Source organism: Syngnathus floridae, chromosome 2, assembly GCF_059516105.1.
Source record: "Syngnathus floridae isolate MCC-2025c chromosome 2, RoL_Sflo_1.0, whole genome shotgun sequence".
Taxonomy (NCBI): domain Eukaryota; kingdom Metazoa; phylum Chordata; class Actinopteri; order Syngnathiformes; family Syngnathidae; genus Syngnathus; species Syngnathus floridae.
Window position 1 is genome coordinate 22,474,307 of NC_142414.1, and position 15,316 is coordinate 22,489,622.

The 15,316-nt window shown below is 39.5% G+C and overlaps 1 protein-coding gene across 2 annotated transcripts in view; it reads right to left on the reverse strand.

Moving 5' to 3' along the window:
- The window catches only part of nphp4 (nephronophthisis 4), a 93,251-nt gene that overhangs the window by 37,680 nt on the left and 40,255 nt on the right, over positions 1–15,316 (reverse strand). For both annotated transcript variants that reach the window (XM_088370017.1, XM_088370016.1), the window contains exons 9-11: positions 8,789–8,998; positions 7,960–8,083; positions 4,177–4,229 (exon numbers count right to left, since the gene is read on the reverse strand). In XM_088370017.1, coding sequence (XP_088226143.1) covers positions 4,177–4,229; positions 7,960–8,083; positions 8,789–8,998 — 387 coding nt within the window. The remainder of the gene's footprint in view (positions 1–4,176; positions 4,230–7,959; positions 8,084–8,788; positions 8,999–15,316) is intronic.

Genomic DNA, 15,316 nt, shown 5'->3' on the forward strand with positions numbered 1-15,316 from the left:
TGAGTTTCAAATGACAAACGCAATTTAAAACATTACAAAGAGTGTTTGTAAAAAATCGGCGGTGGATTCAGTTGACAAGATGCAAATGGAACCTCAAAACAAACTCAAATTTTGGCATGGACAGATGGTGTTACACTTATCTGGGAAAAAAACAGAAAATATATGAGTCTCCACTAATTTAGATTAACCGAATCAAATCTTATTCTCCTTGTTTTAGCATCTCATCCAACCACCCAAATTACAAAGCATAATGTCTCCTTACAAATGCATCTTCTGTGATGTAAAACATCTGCAGTAGAAGTTTCCCTGCCAAAAGCTGAAGAGCCACTATCACAGCACCATCATTAAAGTTAAAGATCCAGAAGATGTCCATTTAGAAGTACTTGACTGCTTAATAGTGCAACGTAACCTGAAATGTTGTAAACTCCATTTAAACTCAATATACAGTGACCCAATGACTTTCCTCATTGCTCATACAAGACTTGAAATAACGATTCTTTGAAGAGCAGTTTTTATTCAATGACTTCATTTGAGGAGCACTTTGCAAATTTTAAGGAGCATTACAGGTTAATCGCAATGACCTGAAGGAAGGGTTTCACGAAACAATAAAAATATAAAATTATGTTGAATGTAAGGATCCAGCTATCTCAGAATTCAAGTACTGTACATTGACCATTGACACCTCATACGTAGCTGACAATTTGATGGCTGGACCGATGTCTTTCCTGTGTAGCAGGTATCGTCCGGTACACAAAGCTTTTCGAATGTTGCCAGGATGTTGGGACAGGAAAGGAGAAAGCAAGTGTAATTTTTAAGAACAAAGGGTGTAGCAGCCAAGCACACAAAGGAACATATTAGCAAGCTGTCAGAAGGTGACTACCAAGTCAAAGTATGAAGAATTGGAGCTGATAGAGACTAAGCATAGGTGATAATAGAAGGTTCGACACTGATTCTATCCTTTCATCCATCCATCCATCCATCCCCTCCATCCATCTATCCCCTCCATCCGTCTGTCCATCCATCCATCCATCCGTCCCTCCATCCATCCCTCCCTCCCTTCCTCACTCCATCCATCCCACCATCCATCCATCCGTCCGTCCGTCCGCCCGACCGCCCGCCCGCCCGCCCGTCCGTCCGTCCGCCCCTCCCTCCCTCCCTCCCTCCCTCCCTCCCTCCCTCCATCCATCCATCCATCCATCCATCCATCCATCCATCCATCCATCCATCCATCCATCCATCCATCCATCCATCCACTACTACACTGTTCATCTTGTTTAGGGTAGCAGGATAGGACAAAGCCTGCAGTAGGAACACGTTAGGTCAACATTTAGCATTTCAAACTAGACTATTTTAAGATGCTGAACTGAACTATGACCCTGGGTGAAATTGTGTTTATTTCTAATGCTAAAAAAGCATTGCACTCCAAGGACTGTACCATACAAACATCCAAGGATTCGAGCAAATAGTGCTTCAATCCTACTTGCATGCAAAAATATGTATTCTATACATATTAGTCAAGGCTGCTTTTAACCCATATAAGATATTTGTGATGGCCTGCGTCTAATCTAGTGCAACAAAAATACTAAACTGTAGCTTGAAAGAACCAAGGACGACAGGGAATAATAACACTTCTTGCAATACTTTCAACAAATGTTGAAACAAAATAGCTGCTGAGTTTTACAATCCTACAAAAAGGGTTGTAGAGCAGGAACGTAATCACGGTCTTGCGCTCGTTTCAAGAAAAGAGGTGTATTTTTTTAATGACATCTCTGCTTCTTAGGGAAGCCAATTCTACAGGCCCTGGCAGCAGTGCAATAGAAGGCTTCCTTTCAAAGATAATACACCTGCCATTCATATTACATTGCAGTTTTATCAAGCTCTGTTTAACAGCCACTATCGGTGGTCTGGAAAGACAATGGATACCTTGCAATTTGCATGTGACAACAGAAGGACCATTTGTAGTTTGACAAGAAAATATGCCTCAACGATCACACAAAAACTTAGGTCGCTCGCATGGATGGATGGATGGATGGATGGATGGATGGATGGATGGATGGATGGATGGATGGATGGATGGATGGATGGATGGATGGATGGATGGATGGATGGATGGATGGATGGATGGATGGATGGATGGATGGATGGATGGATGGATGGATGGATGGATGGATGGATGGACGGACGGCTGGACGGACAGATGGATGGATGGATGGATGGATGGACAGACAGTCACAGACACACAGACAGACATTGTTATGAGTATCTACATTGTGTTTACAACTTGAAGACCGATAGCAGGAGTGCTTGCACAAAGCAATGAACAGTAGTGCTAACATAGAAATGAGGTAAAACGAGACGATTGTCATGGTATCCAAAGACAAGAATGGAGTGTAACTTATTCAGCATTACAGGCATCTGTGCAAATGAGTTGTGACTGAGACAGTAGCAGCTGCCAGATCAGCCAGTGCCAGCAAAAAAAGTGCAACAGAGACTCACCCTGGTTTGGAGACTACGCACGCGCTTGCATTTACAGCATGACTATGAAAAACATCCACGACCCGATGCAAAATAGTATCAACATCAACATGGAAAGTCAATGGCTCGCCCAAACGTTGGCTATAAATATCACGGCCTAATTAGCATTCTGCACAGCAGCAAACAGGGGGCTAAAAATCAATAATGTATGCAAGCAAGAGAAAGTTGTCAGATCAAACAATGGCTGCTGACAGAATCGGAGAGAAAGGCTTGTTTACGCTCGCCATCCCAGAAAAGGATGCGATTGATTAATCAGCACTTGACAGCCATGTTGACAAGGGAAGAGAAATTTGTTGAGCAGGAAAAGGAAATGGGTGTAGTTGGTTGAAATGCTTATTTTTATAGCTGTATCTTTAAAAGCAGGGGAAATGGGAAACAAAGAGTGCATTTGGGACTACTGCTGCACAACTAGTCAAGATGAAGTTTAGGATGCCAAAAGCAATGTCATGGCTTCACACATTGATTCCCATTTCATCTCTCCATGCAAAGACTTGGAGTGCCATTAAAATGATAGATGAATACATAGCCAAATAGATTTATAGTGTGCACTCAGAGCAGCCTCAGCAATAATGACTTGTGCTTCACACCGTTATTTACTTAGTCTTTTGTATAAATGTAGGAGCTAGACGCAGGGACATATGCACTTCAGCCATTAGTTGGCTCATAAAACATCTGACATGTTCTCAGGTTATACCGTGAAAATGTAACACTACTCACTGTTACTCACCCCTGCAACACATAGCTACAATGAGTAGTAGTAGTAATAGTAGTACTAGTAGTACTAGTATAGTAGTACTAAAAAAAGTTTTTCAATCAATGTTCGAAGCAGTTCTTCAGCTGAAAGAAATACGCTTGTCAAATTGAAAAATTCAAGTCCCGCTGCTCTTTAAGAAAATATTAAACTTCATTTTATACAAAACTCATTTTGTTGTGCCTTCGACACATTTAAGTACACTAATTTAGTTGATCAGCTTAAACACTGGGTACGGGTCCAGGGGTTCTGGACGAAGATGGTTTTACTCTTTTAGAGCAAATATCTTTGGTCAATTTAGGCAACGCCTGCTCAAGCCAATTACTCCCTTGTCTTTGGTGTGCTGCTGGGTTCAGTTTCAGGCCCATTTTTTTTACCATTTATATGCTGCCTGCCACTTGGCCAAATTTTTGAGTGCCATAAAATGTCCTTTCCCTGTCATACAGTCAATACAGGATTCTAGCAGCCTAGCTGCTGTAAAATACTGCCTGTCTGACATTTGTTGGATGGCTCTCAAAACTATTCGAACAGTAGTTTGTAAACACCTTTTTAAAGGTGCTAAAAATGTATTATTATTACTGCTCTTGATGTACTTTCTGAAAACAATGAAAGGTTACTAATAAAAGCCACGGCACATGGATTCTTTAAGCTCAGTCCTGTTTGCTTGGCAAAAAAAACATAGGCGGGCAATAAGGTGATCAATTGGTTATCACGTTAACTTCAGTTATGAGGTTTAGGGTTTGCATCTGTACTGTGGAGTACACATTAACACTTGACGTTGGAAAAGAAAAACCTTGGAAAAACAGTGCTCGGGCAATTTCTGCCAAAAGCTTTGACAAACTATCAAAATAACACGATTAAAGTTAAAATGTTGCCTCAACGTTGCTTACCTTAGGGCCCCATGGTGATTCTGGAGAAAAAACCTCGTGGATGTCATTTTGACCTGCAAAATATATGTACAAAAAGTTGTTGAATAATAAAGTAAACAGTGACCATCTCAAATTAAATCTGTCACTTGAACTCACATCTTTACCTCTTGCATTCTGAGCTAACAACCACAACGGGATACTCTTGCAATCAAAAATCAAATAATTGCAAATGGAATAAAAGTCACTGCCATTACTTTAAATAGCTAAAAGAAACTATAATGAGAAGATGCCAAAACACTGCATTCCGAGTATTGCACTAACATGAATAGTGGTTTGTATAAAAGATAAATGTAAATCCACATTTTGCCATGATTACACCAAAGTAGGAAGTGCAGAACGCAGTGTGAGAAATACAAAAGATATTTGAACCGAGTAGTAAATGTATCCACCCTGAAAAAGGGTTAGATTTAGATGTCATTGTGAGTTTTAAGTTCAACAATGATTCTTCCTGAGGTATTTGGTTGGTCGCCATGGTAATTCCGGAACGAAAGGTTTCCCAGCATCTTTGTCCTCCCTCCTACTCTTTGTCGTGCTCTGTGCTAGAGCTCGAATGATCTTTTGGAAATTGCACGGTCTGCCCGGGGTGTCTCACTGTAGCTCCCATCTGTTCAGACAACATGCACACAGAGCTATGCTGGCTCTCTGTCTCAAACTTACGCTTGCATTACCTCTCATCTGAAGACATTTGGCTTGAGGATGTTCGTTTTCATTATTTTCCTTGCCAGCGGGGAATGTTTTACCTGATGAAGATGGACTTTTTTTTTCTTAACTGAGCTAAACTATGGACAATACTTACATGCTCAGCAACAACAATAAGACATTTCTGCTCCTACGTTTTTAATTCATTTAAATTTGTCTTTGGCTGAGACTCCCTTTTTCCATTTTTCCTGCCATATTTCCATCCATCCATCCATCCATCCATCCATCCATCCATCCATCCATCCATCCATCCATCCATCCATTTTTCTACACTTCAGCTCATTAAGATCATGGAAAATGCAGCGTGTTACAGCACACCTTGGAAATATTTGAAGTCTTGATTTTTCATTTAAAACTCATACATTAGTTGTGAATGATTTGGACCTTTTTCCAAGAAAAGTCACTTAATTTTTTATAGTTCATTTATACAATATAATAGGTAATAGGATTCAAACCTTGATGTGGTATTACAGGTCTTTTTTGGGGGCTTTCTTATCTGTTAAAAATGCTTCTTTTTTCTTCAATATCGGTATTTTATTTCAATCAGAATACTTCATTGTCATATTCAGTCAATAAAGACCTTTCCAGAGCTATCTGAAGGAAAAAACAGAAATACAAATTCTATCCATGCACGAACGTGCACAAAGCCAATAATTATTTAGTGGCTGGAATTAACAAAAGGCAGAGATCATTGGTTTTCCCTCTCAACACATGCTTGAATCATTCAGGCCACTTGGGCTTTCTTCAGAGAACGCTCTGCTCTGCATGGGCCCTTGAAGTGGACCCAGATCAAGACCATTCTTTTCCCCCACAATAAGTTAACAACCTTATTAAAGGGTCCAATCATTGCGCATATGGCCAGGGTCGACTCAACTTATTTGAGCTGTCATGGGAGATGAGTGGCTGTGTGTTGTGTTTACTACAATTTTGATGTATTTACTGCCAGACGCCAAGTACAGAAAATAAGCAGTTTGGGCTTCAATATGAAATGCAGACGGAGGCACATTTATCTTCAGATGTGTGCAGGATGTAGAATATCTAAAAAGGATTTTAGAACTTGTAGTTCAAAAGTTATTTTGGGAGGGATATTATTATATTGGGAACGATAAGGAAGAGCACGCTTGGTAATATAAAACCAGCAGCTTTGAGTAAACCTCCAAGAAAATGTGTAAAGTACTTAGTGGCAAGGTTTTGTTCTACTGTCACATAGCCCTCTGTTAAACCACTTTTATGTGAATTAATAGTATCAATCCATCATCCAGATAGCTGTATCCTCACAAGGGTCATGGGTATGCTGGAGCCTATCCCAGCAGTCTCTGAGCAGTAGGCGGGGTCCATTGTGAACTGGGTGTCAGCCAGCATCAGCCGGTCCCCTTACTGTTCTCTGTTTGGCGGGATTATCTTTTATAGTTTGTAACTGCTTTTAGGCCATTCCACAGTGATACAGCCGCTAGCGGTAATCTCTTTCTCCAGTGTTTCTGCAAAACTTCTCTTGGCAATGTTAATGTCCTTTTTCAACTGGTTTTGCGACCATTTGTACAGTATTTCGAAAGGTGTCTACCTTAGCCTTCCTGAGTGTCTGGGTTTGGCAGTGAACCATGTTGAACGAGTGAATTTTTTTTTATTGGGACACGTCCTCACAAAAACTATTGTAAGATGTCCGTACATTCATTCAAGCGGCCAGCTGAAGTTTCAAAGCCAGACATCGCATTCCAAACAGTCCTGTAGGGCCGGCTTCGCTTCACTGGTCCACTTTTCACTGTTTTCACTGTAGCTTTGCACGTTTAAAATTGTGCTAGTATATATGTTGTGGTTAAATGGATCTTAAACAGTGATCAGACAAAGCTGCAGGGGCAACAGTCTTTCAATAATCCAGCAGTAATTCAAAATGTTGCTTTCCTTGGTGGCACAAACAACGGGCTGCATATACCTAGGAAGTTCATGGGTAGCTTTCACTGTTACAGTCACTTAGCATAATGAAGTTTGAATCTGGGTGCATTAGTTTGAGTTTTAGTGCGCTTCTAATAAAACACTAAAGCTACAAAGCTAAACCACCACTGCAGTTTATTGGATCAGTTTACGAAAATTAGATATATAAGATAACACCAACAGATCACCACATAAACACACTAAATACTGAATGGTAATTGGAGTATTCTTTTGGAGTTCCCATTGCAACAAAGTAGCTTCAATGGCTGCCATTTCATTAGATTGCAATTAACCATTTTTGTTTTTTCAAGCAACATTAAGGCATGCTTTGCAAAAATATTAAACAGATCCAGGTCTTAACCATTTTTTTTTTGTAAAAACGTCCCGAGAATCAACAATTATAGCACACACCGCATCGCCCGCTCTAAACAGCCATATTTACTAAAGTCAATTTTGGGGTACTTCTTTATGATGCAAATTAGCCACTGCTCATATCAATTTTTGCGAATGTTGACTAAATTGTGATGTAGTGTTAATATTTGTAATTCTTATGACTGCTTATAATAATTTTAGACTATAATAATAACATATACCTTTTTGTAGATAATTAAACCAAAATAATGTAATGTTTTATACAAATACATACAATTAATATGGCACACAATTCAGCACGTTGGCATGGCCCTAACAGCAGTTCCACTTATCACATGATACCCATGTAAATTTAAATGCCGGGCCCAGACTTCTGTTGATAAAATAAAAGATGCTGTCAATGACTAGCTCAACAAACAGGTCATTGGGTTTAATTCAATAATTGGTATCCAAATTTTAAGCTGTAACAGGGTTGGACTTTGGAAGAGTTGCTTTGTATAAGCCACAGTTGACCTCTTCGACATGCACAAGAAAGACATTTCAGCTCAAGTGTTTGCACTTTGACTGCAGTTCCCGTGAGCCTCAGTCATGGAGTGTGCTCATCCTCAACACTGCATAGTGGATTCTGTTTTACAGGACATGCCAACTTGAGTGTGGTGAAACAAAATAATTTGTCATTACAATTATATTAGTTAAGCAATGGAAAGAAAGAAACACATCTGCAAGAGATGAGGTGACATTTACTTTGAGTGGGCGATGAAGATGAACGTCCCTGACGTGATCCATCGTCCAACTTTGTTCTCACAGACGTCTTTGGACTGGATGTCGTTTTTTCTGAACTGGGGGACAGCCGAAATTTGATCATATCCTAAAAGGTATACAAGTTCAACATTTAAATAGTGTGCGTAAAGTTGAAAGATTATGTGTTGTAAAATTTGTCACAAATGACACAGGCACGTTACAGCAGACAAAGGTGTGCCTGTCCGTCTTTGGCCCATGAAAATTAAATGATGGGGTTCATTAAAGAAAATTAACTCCCTAGTCTCTTCTATAGAACTTTATAACCCTAACCCTAGTTTGAAAGCCTAGTTAGAAACCCTAATCTTAGAAACCCTAAAAGTAGTTTGAAACCCTCGTTGGAAACCCTAACCCTAGTTTTAAAACCTAGTTTGAAACCCTAACCTTGGTTTAAAACCCTCGTCGGAAACCCTAACCCTAGTTTGAAACCCTAATTAGCGATCGTAAAACTCGTTGGAAACCCTAATAGGAAACCCTAAACCTAGTTTGAAAGCCTAGTTAGAAACCCTAATCTTAGAAACCCTAAAAGTAGTTTGAAACCCTCCTTGGTCACCCTAACCCTAGTTTTAAAACCTAGTTTTTAACACGTGACACTTGTGCAGGTGGCCCAGGCACCCCCTTTGTATCTGTTCTGTACTATGCTCTGATTGGTTAGTCCTGTGTGGCTTAAGAAAAGCAATTCGAATACCAATATTTTCATATTCTAGGCCATTGAATGCCTGCAGCACCTTTCTTTCTAGCTGCGTTCGAGCCTTCGTTCACAACAGTGTGATACCTGAACTGTGCCTGAAGTTGAGAGTGGCGCAGCGCTCTCAGTTGTGGCCGAGTTGTAAACCATGAGTCCAAGAGGGTTTGGCTTTGAACCCCCTTGTAGTACCAGTTGTGTTTCTTCCCCCTTCCAGTTTGGCTGCTCGTGGAATGGGCACAACATCGCCCAATGGAGGCACTGCAGGAATGCTGCCCGGGATGTTGATGTGGCAGACAGCTGTGTGATGGGAAAAGACACGGCAACACAGAAATTACTGACAATGAAATCAATAAGCTCCCATATGCAGTGTTGCAACATCAGTTTATGCAACATATATATATATATATATATATATATATATATATATATATATATATATATATATATATATATATATTAATTACGTGAGATAGTGGGAATGTAATTTCGATTTCTTTGTGTGTCTTCGCATGTGAAGAAATTGACAATAAAGCACTTTCACTTTCACTTTGATATATATATAATGAGGTAAATAAATAAATAAATACATGAATGAATAAATATATAAATAAATAAATAAATAAATAAAGAGCCTTCCTGCCATTTGTCAGACGCTGTGAGCTGTGTCCACTCAACGTACTGAAAACATGCCTTGCTCGACTCCCATTCCTGAACGAGTGTATGTGCGCAATAGTCTGGAGTTGAGCCACAGGCTAAATAATGTGTGCTGTGTCGTTGCGCTTAATTAACACTAAACTTTTCAAATGTCTTTGGTGTGTGGACACGCACAACCAAAACCAAGTGAGCCGGTGATTTGTTGGAAAACATCGAAGCCGGCCTGCGGTCCGCGGGCTCACACGTGAGCCTGCAAAATGTGGACCGGCGTTGGCGTTGAGTAGACTGGTGGCCGGGTCATCTCTAAAGCCGGCACGCACTGCGTCAAGCAGAGGAGGACCGACTAATGCCAGAAAGACAAGGTGTGTAAACTTGCCCCCCCAAAAAAGTAATAATAATAATTCAGTACTTAAATGTTTTTAACACTTGCAGTACCTTCAAACATACGTTTAGAGATAATTGATATCACTTTCCTGGATCTTGAACCAAGCTAAACAAATTAAATGCGGTAAAAATATGCGGTATAAATAAAGTCGTATCGTGTTGTATCGTATCATATCGTATCGTATCGTATCGTATCGTTCAGCAGTGTGCTTCTCCATAGTGATGCCAACTCTGGAGCCGGCCAGCCAGGTAAAGAAGCGCCATCAGACTCCCGCAATGCAACAAACAAGCGCCGAAACTCCCTGCCATTCACAGCGAAGGAAAACATTTACAGAATGTGACAAATGACAGAAAGTGATCCCATCAGAAAGTGACAGGCCAGGAGGGACTATAGGGAAACACTTGTAAACTGCGGGACAAAATGTTGGGCGCAATTGAGCTTCTGGGACTCAGGAGGCCTATCCTGAAAAACAGCTTGAAAATACAGGGGGAAAATTGCTACTGGAAACATAGCGTAAACATAACCTTGGGGTCGCAGTTGAGCTGCAAGCATTCATGCCAACATTAACTTATGGAACGGGGCGAGTCTAAGAAAAAAAAAAAAACAGGTACACAGAGACAACCCACACTAGCATAGGAAAAAAAAACACAAATTCCACACAGTAAGGTCGGAGCTGATATTCAAAACCTCGAACCTGAGAACTGAGCTACTTTGATAAAGGCAAGCCGAGAAAGGCCATGACAACCCGCTTATCTGATCGGATGGGACACATAGGCGTTTAAGCAATGTAGTGTCAGGGAACGCCGCTCTACACCCAACTTTGATTCATATCGGTTTTTATTTTTTTCCTTTCAAAGTATTAACTTTTTGTGTGATGAGCTTGTATGTTTGTCCAACCAACCAACCAACCAACCAACCAACCAACCAACCAACCAACCAACCAACCAACCAACCAACCAACCAACTTTTTCTTCCTTTCAAATTGTTAACCTTTTGTTTGATGAGCTTGTCCTTTTGTCCAACCGACCAACCACTCAATCAATAAGTAAACAAGCAATCCTTCTTGGTTTATTATTGAATCAAATTTGAATGGCTTACCCATAGATGTCTGCTTTAAAGATCTCCTCATTGTTCAATGAATACATTTAGTTAATTGAAAAGAAAAAATCTTGCTTCATAATAAGGACTCAAAATATGAGTGAGTGCGGAAATATTTGAGGAGCCTGTCTCTGAAAATTATCACCACTGAAAGTAGTCATCATGTCAGCTATAACTAATTATTGTTAAATGTGCGCGTAATGGTCAGAATTTAACTTGGCAGGCATGTCCTCAATTGTCAAGAACAATTTAGTTAAATAGCACAATCCTGACTGTTTCATTCTAACAGGGACAATTGAGCCTGAACCAACACACACAAAAATACCATTCTTGCATTTAACATCAACATTTAGCTTATCAAATGTGACACATTCTAGCACTGCATTAACACATTTCTAATGGCACATCCTTGTATTTGGGTCTACTATTTCCAGTATGAAACTCAACCCACATTTGGATGTGAAAGGCAAAAGTTTAAATTGCTGGAATCTGGGTTGTAACACTCTGTGTGCATATATTTTGTTGATTTAAGAGTTCAACTCTAGCCCCTAACTTAAGTGCAAACAATGCCTTACTGGCACATTTCTATTTATTTCCACATTCTTTGGCAGTGCAAAAAAAAAACCGTGCTTATTTTTCAAAAATAATTTATTGTACAGTATTGGCTTTCTAAGCACAGCTAATAATTATTTAAACTGCAATTGTTGCATTCACCCTCTCCATAGGGAACCTTAAATCTAGGTCACACAGAGTTAAGGAAACCTTTCCCGTGGATGAATATGATTCACAGTCTGCCCCGTTGCACCTATACTATAAAAGTCGTGGGAAAGTAAAAATAAAAGAAAGAAAAGAAAGAAAGAATATGGGGTGAAAGATTTACGTCCTCCACAAGGGACTGCAGGCTTTTGCTGAATCGATTAATAAGCTGGTCAGCTTCATACAACTTTAATCAATCACAGGTAGAATACACAAGGCGCACAATATACACTACACAGCGATCCTGATAGTGGCCATTGTTCAAAACAAAGTGAAACCCATCATGGTTCACTCAATAGAATTGAGTTCTTTTTTTTTTTTTTTACATGAAAACCACAAGCATTTGCTACAGGTCATCAGTCAAAAAAAAAAAAAAAACGACACTAAAAATAAAAAATAAAAAACTATGCCTGAATGCCATGCAAATCCTTTGGTGATCTTGACATAGATGGCAGCATACGTCCTCATATGTGCTGCTGTATTACAAATCTGGAAAGAGATACCATCAGCTCTCTGCATAAGAATGTTTAAGAAAGCGGATGAGAACCATTTTACTTTGTCAGTCACAGTAAAATGGGGAGCATCAGTATTTTTTGTTGACTCAGTAAAAGCTTATTCCACACAAGTGGACTAAGCTGCCAACAGAGGTGAAGTCAGCCCCTAGTATAAATACTTTTCATTCACACCTTTGGAGAACGCTTTTTTAAGCATTTAAAATCAATTGCACTGTCAGTTTAGAAACCTACTTTTTTTCCCCTTTACTTTGCTTTTAAATGCCCTTAAATATTTTGTTTGTGCATGTGCGAAATTGTTGTCAGTGTACGTTCTTTTAAAATGCAATTTAAGCCATTACGAGTCTAAAAATGGTTTATCAATGTTATTTCATCCATTATAGCTAAGGAACACGAAGGAAGTACCCCCTCACAGGGAGATTTTTTTCCCATGGTTATTTCTTTGTTAATTAGCAAGATAATGCAAAACCTATTAAACAGATTCTCCAAAAGTGCATGTTTAGCACTTTCTTTACTTCCTTTATTTTGCCTTTTTCTGTGAGCAATGCACGGATCCAACCATTCATCACTGGGCAAGCTGGAGGTGGGGTACACTCTGGACTGGTCACCAAGCCCATCACAGACCAGATAATAGCTCTAAACAAGCATTCACACTCACATTTACACCAATGATTAATAAAGACTAGCATACGGGTGTTTGGAATACGGAAAGGCGATGGGGGATACCTGAAGAAAATGCACAAACGCATGCTAAAGCTCAGACCTGAGAGGCATACAATGGCAACCAATTTGTAAAATACTTGAATCCTTACGACTAAACTTATTTACTAGCAGATTTAAAAAGACAAAAGAAAAGACATGCTGACTGAGTCAATGATAATATAGCCAGTTGTTTTTTGTGGGTACCAAAAACTGAACAGACCTATACAAAAGCAGGATGTTGAATGTAGTCCACCAATACTGTATTATACAGGCCATTACGTAGATACTCCAGGGTCTCCATGGAAACTACTGAGAAGCTATTCTCTTGATGTCAAGCCTTGAGAACCATCACAATGATTCCTAAGCTGTTATTCTTCTGTTTGTTTACATATGATGAGACTCTCTAGCGCTTCACACAAATTAAGTAGCAGTGAATTGCAAATCAATATTCAATTCCTATGGGGAGTTTGTTCGCTTCAGACTATAATTTGACCCTCAACCAGTAAAAGCACAACTCTTTCACTGAATTGGAAGCAGAAAGTATGCAGCAGATCACAGCAATGACTCGGTGAGAAGTGCTTTCTGCTGTTCAATTACTTAGTTAGGGATTAATATGACACACTATGAAATATTCCACATGCATGTTTTCAACTACGCAGTGAAACCGGTAAAAATCCTAAGGAGCCCGATTAAGTGATATACGTCAAGCATAGCAGAAAAGAACCCTTGAGCAACGTGACTGTCTAGCACACGAGCAATCATTCACCTTGTATTATTCAATGAATATGGTACTGTGTAGGAGTTATTCGGGGGCAGAAATGCTGGCTGAGCTCTATGTGGCCTACAGCGTTGGAGAGAGAGCTTTTACTGTCCTACACTTATCGCACATGTTCAGTCGCCTGATCATCAGAATGAGAAAACAGTTTTATGTTCAACACTTGCTAAGAGAAAATAAGTAATGATATGAAGGCCGAAAGGGGCTGTGAGCTAATCTTAACATTTTCACAACTACATCTCTTTAAAACATGCATTACATGTATGTACATCCATGACTGAGATCAAGCAAGGAATAACTTATTCATAATCAACTGACGGGATCTCTCAAAAGCAGTGTATCCACATTGAAAGGAAAAGACAATGGGGGAAAAGAGAAAGAATATCCTTTTGAGAAGAAAAGCTCATAGCGGCACGAATCCGCTATCCATTTCAACGCTCGGTTTTTGTACTGGGGAACGATGTGATCTACATATGAACTGCATAAACCTCAGAGAGCTTGGGGTATGAAACAACAGGATTAAAGGAATCTCACAGGGACTGTTTACTTGTGGTTTCAGTAAATAAACAGGGATAAGAGTTTCATTCAAAATGGGGTTAAACTCACATGCAGGCATGTAATCCATGCGCACACAGTCCATGGTTAGTCACACACAAAAGCTGGAGGATGACAATGAGAAGTTGTGCGAGTGGAGGTGGTGTTTAATGGCATTATGATTTAAAAAATTTACTGCAGGAACCAGCTCTGATGCTCGCACGTGTTGGCTTGAAGGGTTTGACACATCCACAAAGTAACTCTAAAAGTCTCATTTAACAATACCAGATGCAGACAGCTTTCAATCGTTCGTAGCAGTAAAATACACTGAGTATTGTGCATCATCATCTGTTAATTTAGAGCAGAGATGAGAGGAAGCCAATTATGTGTAAGTCAAGTCATTAACTTCTAATTTCACTACACTACAAAAATAGAATATAAGCTAACGAGTTACGGTATAACAAATTAGGTTTAAACAGCTGTCACAACCGTTAACTCAACGTTTTGATGCAAGGAACGTATCTTGTATCACGTAAATGTGAATAACCCTGCATATACTTACATGCATACATACATACATACATACGTACATACATACATAAATTCTATTTTAACAGTCATAAGATTTTACTCAGCAGAAAAGGACGAAACTTTTAATGGTGCATGCAATTGGGGAGGAATCGGAATAAAAATAGCAGCCTATGGCAAAAACAGGGAAGCACCAATATTTCTCACAAAGTTACACTGAAAACAATAACAGGCACTGCTCATGTAATTGCTCCAACAGGCAAAACATTAATCTTGTTTGCAAATATAAAACACAGTGTTTGAGAATTCTTAGAAAAATAAAATCTATGTTTCAAATACTTGCCGTGTTGGAAATAAAGACTTAAGATCTGTGACCTGGAGCCAGGCCCCCTCAAAAAAATCATCAAACTTAAGGAGGAACATAAAGGACAATGGGAAAATGGAGCAAAACCATCCAAAGGTGGCAGACTGTGAATTCTGAGTCTAACACAGCTGAAATTCCATTATTCCTGAAAATGGGAGGAAGAGGGAGGAAAAGTCATCTACAAGGTCAAGTACAACATGTTCCTGAACTCCAAAGTGACACTATTAATGTTAGATATAAAACTTTAGGGATGGAGCTAGTTGCATCTTTTGAAGCAGAAAAGAACTATAGCTCCAGCTTTCTGTTG